Source organism: Protomyctophum bolini (genome assembly GCF_963924005.1).
Source record: "Protomyctophum bolini genome assembly, chromosome: 15".
NCBI lineage: Eukaryota > Metazoa > Chordata > Actinopteri > Myctophiformes > Myctophidae > Protomyctophum > Protomyctophum bolini.
This window is the reverse complement of record NC_137876.1, coordinates 33,410,055-33,420,731: the sequence shown is the minus strand read 5'-3', so window position 1 is coordinate 33,420,731 and position 10,677 is coordinate 33,410,055. Positions and strand designations below refer to the sequence as shown.

The following is a 10,677-nucleotide window of genomic DNA, read 5'->3' as shown; positions in this document are numbered from 1 at the left end:
CCTCTGTGTCAGGAACAGTCAGAGTCACATACTCCCTAACGGTGCTGTCACGGTATGTTCAGAACGGACAGCAGATAAGACCAGCCTCTCCTCCACATGCTGTTAATAGACACACACAGTTGCAGATTGGTGCACCGTGCACAGTACACATACAAACCCATGAGCATGCGCGCATGCAAATACATCCGTAAAGACACATAGGCCTACATAGTGTCATACAGTACAGTATGACAAACACACACACACACACACACACACGCACACACACACACACACACACACACACACACACACACACACACACACACATCAGAGCCAAGGCTTTAATCAATGTGTGTGTCAGCACTATCAAAGCTATTTCAGCCCTGCACAATGCAGCTGGTCAGAGATAAGAGCAAAGGTTGTGGTGCGTGTGTGTGTGTGTGTGTGTGACTGTGCATGTGTGACTGTGCATGTGTGCATGCGTGTGTGACTGTGACCTGTGCTATTATCCTTGCGTGCTCCCACTTTTCTATTTTCAGAGCAACCCTTTGTGTGTGTGTGTGTGTGTGTGTGTGTGTGTGTAACTCTACTAAAGTACATAGAAGCCTGTGACAATACAGAGGACTTAGGCAGAGGAAACAGATTTTTGTCCCACTCCCACCAACAGGAAACGTCTCCTACACCCACCGCACCCCACTTTCAGCTCTCTCTCTCTCAAACACATGCACGCGCGCACGCACACGCACACACACACACACACACACACACACACACACACACACACACACACACACACACACACACACACACACAAGAGGAGTGAGTATGTGGTCACACAGCACAGGCACATTATTAGTGTCTTTGTGCAAACTTCAGCAAGTAGACTTTTTTTCCATGGCCGTGCGATGTTAATGTGGAAAAGCCAATAAACCTTTTCATTTACACAACACATCGTTGTACCTGCCTCAGCTTCAACTGCTCAGTAAAATCCTCCGTGTTAATTTAACCTCACGTACAAATTGAACCAACCGGTCTATTTGGTTCCATTTGTACACTCTTTGGAGTTATATTAGTCTAACACTATGGATTTCACTGTGTGTAACCCATGACAACGGCCATGAACACATTCTGTCTCTCTCCACTTAAGCACGCATAAAGTCAAGACATGCTGTTGCACATCAACACACACACACACACACACACACATGCACACACACACATACACACACACGTCAACTAAGGAGACACATGTACAGAGGTGTTAAAGCATAAACACTGTTAACCATTCAAACAGTAATAGGGGTTGTGATTTCTTTGATTGGTAGATGGAAACCTCCGCTTTCTCTGCTGCCGAGTGTGTGTGTGTGTGTGTGTGTGTGTGTGTGTGTGTGTGTGCATCCTAGTTCCGCCCATTGTCTGCTACGTTAGCAGCTTTTTACCCGTAAGAACAATGGAGCAGACGTGAGCCTCAGCGATTGGGCTTTATGACCATGCCGTGCGTCAGACTAGTATGTGCATGAGTGCGTGCACTACGTGGTCTGTGTGTGTGTGTGTGTGTGTGTGTGTGTGTGTGTGTGTTGACATTTTTGTGTGCACATGCATGGGTGAGTATATTAAGTGATGTCAGACATTGGGGTAGGGTGTGGCAAGAGAAGGAGTGAGAGAGAGAGACAGAGAGTGAAATGCAAGACAGATGGAAAGCAATAGAGGGGTAGAAAGAGAGATGATACGGAGTGAGTGAGTGAGTGAGTGAGTGAGCTAAGAGAGAGCGTAAGGCATGATTTGATGTAAGGCTCAGGACTCAGGAGACCATGTAGTATTTCCAAGTGTTGAATTACAGTGTGTGTGTGTGTGTGTGTGTGTGTGTGTGTGTGTGTGTGTGTGTGTGTGTGTGTGTGTGTGTGCGTGCGTGTGCGTCAGCTTTAGATGGACATAACGTTTTAAAATGGACAAAACGTTTTTTGTAACTGTCCAATACATGGACAGTTACAGCCCCATTCAAGATTAAGGCGAAAAGAAAAGAAAAGGTTCATGAACTTGTTGATGGATAGCAGGGTGCATGAGGGAGAGAGAGGAAGGGGCAGTGTTGGGGTGGGAGAGCAGAGGAGAAAAAGAAATAGAAAGAAAAGGGGGAGTTTTGCTTTGGAAATTCTTGTTGCATCACTGGAGAGGAATTCACGTTAAGCAGAGGTCCAGATTCTCAGACTCGTGTGGAAACGGGGAGTGTTTTTATCCTCCCCGTTTTCTGTGTGTCTGGTCAAGGTTTTCTTTCGCCACATTGGTCTAACCATCTCACTACGAATCCTGTTTGTTAAACATTCTTGTCTTGATATTACAAAAATGAAAATCCCACTCTTGACAAACATAACTTACTACTAAATATAACTGCTTTTCTCACTATCTCAGGCACATGAATCAATATTTGTGTGTATGAACTATGAACCCTCTCCCACACCTGTAATAGTAGCAGGTAGCTGTTCTGAATCGGGAAATGCATTAATGTAATCCTATCCCGAAAAAATGACCCTGGACTCTGCTATTTACACAGCGTCACCTGCCTTTTTCCCCGAAGCAGCTCCAGGAAGACTCCCTCAATGACGTCACAAATGATAGTTTTGACTGCTGTCTCATTCAGGCCTCACCAATACATAGACGGAGGGAGGTACTAATCTACCTGGAGAACTGTCCTGAACATGAGGGAATAGAACATGTGTGAATAATGATCTATGGTTGAAATTTAAACCCAGAGTGTCTGGCAGCATGCCACGCCGGCTCCCGAGTTGGCAGCTGAGGTGGAACGTGTTAACCGAGTGGTGGGAGTCATGGGATTGCTGGGCACACACACTGGCAGATAGCTGCAGAGTGGCCAAAGGGCACAACCAGCCTGCCTGTCTCAATTAAGTACAGATAACCAATTCTGAAAGAAGAAGTGCACGTGGTGCAAGTCATTGTGTTTAGGATTTTTGGGAGAGTGGGAGATTATAAATTCCATCATCTCATCCCAGTTGCACAGTGCATGTACCTGTGCAACAGCTGGCCGGATCTAGCATGACATACTCTCTAGGTCAGTGGTAACCAACCTTTTCAAGCCCAAGAGCCCATTTTATTCCCAATTGTAAGCCAAGATCTACCACTAAAACGTGTTAGAAAAAACACTTGTTTTTTTGCTATTTCTGACAGGCTCAATGCATGTGCACACATCCACACAAAGACTAAAGCTTAAATTAGAATAAATACTTATAGTAAGTTTGTTATATTATCAATGTCAAATAATATTAAGACAAATTAGAAATAATTAGTATTAGAAATATTTTGTTTCTCATTTCAATGAATATTCACATTGGCAGATGTTCAAATGACATAGGCATAACATGACCATATATATTTGCACAGATATGGTGACATACTCTCAGGGTCAGCCCACCTTTAATGAGACTGCTGTGTTATCTGCAAGCATTTGAAATCTGGTTCATATTTAGTGATTGCCAGTCTGAGGGTGTCAACCAAAGTAGGCATGCAGCTTCAGTGCACACGACACAATCAGGGGATACTTCTCTGCTCACAAGAGACCAAAATTCCTTCTCTTTAGCTCTGACCTGCAGGTGACAGTCACTTACTAATCCAATAATCTCCATTTAAATATCTGAAGTTAATGCAAACACATCCTGCATTTTATCGGACAGCAGTTCAATGACAGTAGGCTCAGTAAATAGGATTTGATACAAAAGCAGCTACTTGACTCATGCGTTGTACTTCAACAAGTTTTCATATTTATCATATTTTTTGCTCTATGTGTGCGTGTGTACAGAATTCAAACTGTAGCATTGATTATTGTCACGGACAGAAGTCATTCTTTATTTCTTTCCCTTTGCATATGCCCTGGAGTGCACTCGCCTATTAGTTTGCATTGCAGACTGGTATATTCAGTATATTTGTCTCATTTTTATATTTTTGTTGTTGCTGCGCAGCAGTTGAGGAGAACGCAACTATGCATTCCTTTAAGCAACACAACTTCTGCAGCTGCATCCATATGTTTAGAATTTGCATCAATGATCAAATCCCAATAATAAAAAATATAACAACGAACAACGAAAACTGAAGGAGCAGCGGCGCTATCGGCTAGTAGTCCCAACTCGAAGTGTCTGCAGCCTGTCACGAGCCCCGTGAGCACGTTGTTCTGTATTTTAATGTCGGGTCGGAGAATAAATACAGTATGAATGACGGCGGGATTTATTTGACAACTCTGTCCTGCTTTCTTCACGAGAAGAGAAGAGCGCTCACAGCTGCTAATATGGTAGCAGCCGTGTGGCTGTCAGTTCTCTTTACGGCATGACGTAATGGGAACCTGGGTCTGGGAAGCTCAGAGCTGCAGCCATTGGCTCATGATACGAGCACACGACCAATGGGACAGATCATTCAGTGTTGCTAAGATACCACCCCCCCACCACACACACGCACACACACACACCCTTGGACGATGGGGTCTATTCTCAAACTCAGAGCCACAGCGCTCTGCTCAAAATTAATTTGCATGTGACGAGCGGCACTGACATTATACAATGGGTCTGACACTTCGCGATCGACTCGAAAGGTTCCCGCGAGCTACTGGTAGCTCGCGAACCCCAGGTTGGTGACCCCTGCTCTAGGTGATACGGGACAATTTCAATAAAGATAAGATTGCATAGGCTTGCGTCATCTTGTACAAAGATATTACGAATGCTACTAAGACAATCTGATTTCCTTGAAATAATAACTTTTATAGGGAAAAGAACTGACGGCAAATGCTATAATCTACCCCAGTGGTTCCCAAACTGTGGTGCGTGCACCCCTTGTGGTGCGCGAGCGTCTTCTAGGGGGTGCGCAACATGAAAAGTCTAATGGTGGTGCTATGGTTTTATTTTAAATATATTAACATATTATGCCAATATATGGCAAGTAATGCAGAATAGCATATGCTTCATATATTATGCCATATTCAGGTTCATATATGTGGATAAAAAGGAAATATATGTCTCTATATAGCTTATGCACTGAGAAAACTTTGTCCTTTTTTTCCAAACTACGGTACTACTCTACTACGGTAGCGGTGGTCTCAAAAACATAAGGGAAACTTTGACAGAAAAAGACTCGCTCACCGTATAAAAATAGAAGTAAAACTCTTTAGACTTTTTTATATTATCATGCTCATAAAGTGCATATAGCATATAGCACTGATGAAGGTCTTAGTCCTAAGACCTTCGTCAGTGCTATATCATATAGCATATAGCACTGACGAAGGTCTTAGGACCGAAACGTTTGCTTTTTAATTACACTTTGAGCACAGAGCACTTTATGAGCATGTTTTACTTCTATTTTTATACGGTGAGTGAGTCTTTTTCTGTCAAAGTTTCTATATAGTTTATGCAATTTATATTTCCATGTGGGGGGTGCATCAGCCAGGTTGGGAGGTAAGTGCATCAGTTAGGTCAAGGTCGGGAGGTAACAGGGGGTGCATGGCCAAAAACGTTTGGGAACCGCTGTTTTTTTTCTACCCAATCACCCAACCTTGTTAGTTGTTAATTGGTTTATAATTTATATGAATCCAATTCCCCATTGATCCCATTTTCCTCCTTCCCATTACAGTCAAAAGCATTGAGGGAGCGCTGGTTGTTGGATGGCGCTCCAGAGGAGGAGGAGACTCAGCAACGTCTGCTGGACGATGATGTGAAGACCAAGCTACTGGAGCAAGTCATCCTCAGGTCAGTGTGGCATTCATCTCTCTGTCAGTTATGGTGCGTTCACACGGGCAGATGAGACGATGCAAACACGCGTTGTGAGTTTGGAGCAGCTACATGCATCCTTGCATCTTTGTAACGTCATGTCGCTGGCTTCCACTGACAATGAATGGTACTTAATACTTATGGCTGGGGGGTCAAATTATGACAGGCAATTCCTGCTGTCAAAATATGAGTGTTTTTGTTTTGTATTTCAAACAATTTGTTTGAAATAGACACTCATGCTTTCCAAGGTGTGATTTGGGCTGGGAGGAGGATTAGGACTAAGGCCCTATACGTCCTCTCTGGGGGACGTCACGTGTTCAGTGTTCACTAATGTCCATACACAAAAATAGAAGAGATAGCAGATCTACTATTTCTGCTATTTTGTAAACTTTTTGGAAGTCAGTGATTTCTTTGTATATTTAAGTCATTTGTCATATCTGCCCCTGTGCAATTTGTGATTACGAGGCCTAAAAGGCAAAAAGAAATACAAATTGTAAGGCCTCATTCACACGTATCAAACACCAATCAAGCAAATGTTTGGTCGTTTTTCTGGGTTGCTTTTCCAATGGGAGTCACATGGTTTGACCAAACATTTTTGTTTGATGAGGGGGGAGGGGCAGAACACCAGCAATCAGCAATCAAACACAAATGTTTGATCAAACCATGTGACCCACATTGGAAAAGCATTGTGGCCCCAAAAAACGTCCAAACATTTGCTTGATTGGTGTTTGATACGTGTGCCTAACATTTCAAATCAATGTTCAAAGCAAAAGACACAATTAAATCGTTAAATTATTTGAGTGAATGGAATGAACACAGACGCACATGGGAGGAAATTTGGACTAAGAAAGGGGAGGAGCCAAACAGAGTTTCTGTTTCTACAACAAATTAATGTGTAATTAATACATAACAGTTAATTCTCTTCCGTAAGAGATGGAAAATGGGACGTCATTGTGAACAACACATTAGGCTCAAAACATTTGGTGGAGAATTTTGCTGGGGGTTTTCAGTGAACTGATTGGATGTCAAATGTATGACACAAATAATTACTCATTAAATTCAGTGTTCACTAATCACTGTGTGTGTGTGTGCGTGCATGCGTGCGTGTGTGTACATCAGACTGGAGCAGGATATTGAGGAACTGGAGACTGGAGGATCAGCCAATGAGGGCGTGGCCAAAGAAAATGGAGGTAAATTCAGTACCCATGGCAACGTATGGGCTAGAACAGGAAACCATGGAAACAAAGCCTGGGCAGTCGGGAATCGGACGGGAAGACGAAGAGTGGGCTAATAATGGCTTCTACGTTTGATCCATCAAATCATTCCTCTCTTCTGGCGCTCATTAAAATAATATTTCATTTCATTCTTTCCTTTTCTCTGTATCTCTCACTCTCTCCCTCCCTCTCTCTCTCTGCGGTGCCACGTTGCCCCCTGCAGGAGAGAACGGAGTGGTGCATGCTTCAGGCCAGACACCCAGGAGAGAGGTGACAGGGATTGAGGCGAAGCTGCTGGGCCCCAGCCCCGACCAGGCCAGCGCAGACAACCCCGTCACCCTGGTCTTCATGGGCTACAAGACTGTGGAGGAAGAGGAGGACCGCGCCACAGAGGACGGGGTGGACGGAAACGTCAAGGCCGAGTTCGTGGTCATCGAGGACGGGGAAGGCAAGACGGCAGGAGAGGCGGCCGCGGAAGAGCCGGCCCCGCCCAACGGCAGCATGGCGGACAAGGAGAAAGCCAACGGGGGAGGGGAGGACGCAGAGAAAGAGAAGGAAAAGAAACAGACCTGCAAATGCTGCACGGTCATGTGAGTTTGTTTGTGTGTGTGTTTGTGTGTGTGTCTGAGTGTGTGTGCGACGTGCGTATGTGATTGTGCACATGTGTGCTAGGTGCACACTTGCCTCTGTGCAGGTATGCCTATAGCTGTGTGTATCTGTGCTTTGCAAGTTTGTGTGCATGCCGTGTGCGTCTGTTACGGGAGTGTGCGAATCAGGACTGGAAGAAATATGACACCAACGGCAACGACAACAAGAGAAGTACGGTTCCACGGCCACAATATCAACAACTAAAGCCAATATGGCATCTTCAGCCACAATAAGAACCAGAGAGACTCATACACAGTACACCAAACTCTGTATACTTTCTCTGATATGTATTTTACTTTTGATTTCTATCGATATTTTTCTATTTTTCTGTCTTGACATTTATATTGTATTCGGTATATGTATATCTTTATTATGGGACTGTGTACTGTAAGTTCATTGTTATTATCGTTGAGAAAAAAAGAAAGAAAAGATAAGGTCTCTGGATTGTACTGCGTACCCCTGGGGGACACCTGGATTCTGGACCCTTGTAATTTAGTCCAAAACACCAAATTATGAAGGACACAGATACTTAAATATATATATATATATATTTCTCTGTGTAGGCCTACCAACTATTTATCGGTCAATTTCATATTACAATATTGTCTAAGATATTATTTTGAATAGTATTTTAATATATTGATATCAAATTATGTTTTATACAATGTATTTATTGTTTTTTGGTTCCACGTATCATCGCTAACCACCATTTGCATGTGATGCTTGTACGCACTACGACATTCGCACTTCAACAATCATGACGAAAGTCTGCGCTTTTCTTAGACTCACTCATTGTATCTTTAGCCACATTAAGTCTTTATAACTGTACATGGTAAATAGGATTGGCAGTGTTAGAGATACACAATAGGTTTTACAAGAACTACAGCACGATCAGACAGAAGTAAAATAGGACACAGATCTCTGTACATCCATGCTTGCCTCCTGCAAATACTGTATGTCACATAAACACATGTACGTGTAAGATCACTTTTTCTATTTAACAAAAAAATAAGAAGAAAAGAACAACTTGTGTTCAATAGAAGAATCCTAAAACCAATGTTGCCATGACTATAAATGTTTTCATAATTGTGTTCCTGTCAAAGTAATGTTGATGTAGAATGAAGAGGTAGCACTGCATGAAGCCCTGCAGCTCTCATGACTTCCACGTCTCTGTCGCAGCGCTCTGAATCACGTTCACATGAATGTACTGTGAGTTCAGGGGTTAAATTGGGATTCGCTCCTCCATGCTGAAGGAAGCAAGAAGCATTTGTTTTTTCTTCTTGAACCAAATAAAGTCTGTTAATGTTATTTTTTTGTGTGCGTTGGTCGGCTACTGCTTTCTGTCTTCTACTAGCTCCCAGTTTAACCCCTGACTGTCTTGGCCTGGGGGAGCAATTTTACGTCATTCAATTTGTGGTTTGATTTTTTATCCAATTAACACTGGTCATTTGAAACTTTAATAATGTCTGGTGGAAGACTGTCACATACATGCATGTCTACACTTCAAAATATTTAAAGCTGCAATCTGTATTATTTATGTACAGTACATGGTCTCCCTCTCCTGGCAGAAAGTTAATTGCAATGATGTACAGTACATGCTACAATAAAGTGGGTGTCCTACCCGACTACCAGGTCGACATTTGGAGTAGAGATGACATCTAAGCGCTCGTTATACTGTACCATACAGATTGGTTAAAGTAAGTTCTGGATTTCAGCTTTAAATCCTTGAAAGTGTTGTCAAAAAACATGTGCCCTTGGTCTTATAATTTTGTTCGTTCTATTAGCCCTTATCAACTTATCAACCACAGTAAAACACTGTGTGTTAATTTATACATTTGGCAACTCACAGATTGTAAGAACCAAATAGACCTGTATGGGTCAATGTTGGTTACATTTGTGCACTCCCAGATCTAAATGAACACTCACAGTGTAGAAGCCATGGATGTCTGGGTACATTGATTATATGCTGCCTAAAATACAACTCCCTCTGACTGCGCATGTCTCATACACTTACACATCGTCATCACTATCCCACTTTTTTCATCCATATAATCTGAACAACAAACCCTGCTCCCTGCTCACAAACATGCAGTATAAAGAAACCTTTGAGGTTGGTGCTAACCGTGAGTCTCTTCTAACCCTCCATCCACCATCTATTCTACTGTTCCACTGGCTCCCTCTGTCACACTGAAATCACTGGTGAGGGGCATTATGGGAGATGTAGTTCATCTGGACTGTACTGCCTATTTCTAATGAACAAGAGTTTTTTTTTAACCCTTGAGCATGGATCTTTGGTGCCTGGTGCATTCTCTTTAGTCCTGCCGGCATTTACCACCAGAGCAATGCCCCCCAACATTCCAAGGGAAGTCACCGGCCATGGACAGCCAGCAGATATGCTTTATGTACAGCGCCGTTGTAGTTATATGATTTTACGATTTCGTTTCTTGAAATTGACTCATGTTTCTTTTGTTTTTTATGGCCTCTGCGTGGGGCGGTATATTGTACTTGATGTGTGTACTTAAAAAAGAAACATGACTACATCTGTGTATTGTTGGTGCCTTGTCAGGTTCAGTTAGTTGGACTTGTCCGTCTGTCATTCATAATAGACCAGGTTTGTCCTACTCTCCTTCCGGTCACGGAGACACTCTTGAAATGCTGCCTTTTACACAACAACAACAATGACGAAACACTGCAATGATTCTTCAGAAAATAACCTTTGAATGCAGCTTTATTTAATACTCTCAGAAGAAAGAAATGTGGTGTCCTGCAGAAAGTTTGCCTCTCAAATTTTGCCTCTGTTGATGCTGTAATCAACAGCTGAAGTTATTATCCTTTATGAAGAAAATGTGTCATGTCCCTGGGACCAAAACAAACTATAAAACATAATTCGGACAAATAGATGAACACTAACAAGTTGAAGTTCTTAGACGAATCGAATCAAGACGAAATTGAGTAAGTCTACAACTGGAACGGAGAGAGGCCACCCTGTGTTAGACCAATGCCTGTTCATCTATTATGTGGTCGTCTAAATGTTTTATCTTGAATAAAAACTACTGTTTGTTTACAGCAAATCA

At 42.6% G+C, this 10,677-nt stretch overlaps 1 protein-coding gene across 1 annotated transcript in view; it reads left to right on the top strand.

Annotated features, from left to right (window-relative positions):
* The window catches only part of palm1b (paralemmin 1b), a 26,492-nt gene extending 15,815 nt beyond the window's left edge, over nt 1–10,677 (top strand). The window contains exons 4-6 of the mRNA XM_080783921.1: nt 5,605–5,720; nt 6,861–6,931; nt 7,179–10,677. Coding sequence (XP_080640047.1) covers nt 5,605–5,720; nt 6,861–6,931; nt 7,179–7,549 — 558 coding nt within the window. The 3' untranslated portion in view covers nt 7,550–10,677. The remainder of the gene's footprint in view (nt 1–5,604; nt 5,721–6,860; nt 6,932–7,178) is intronic.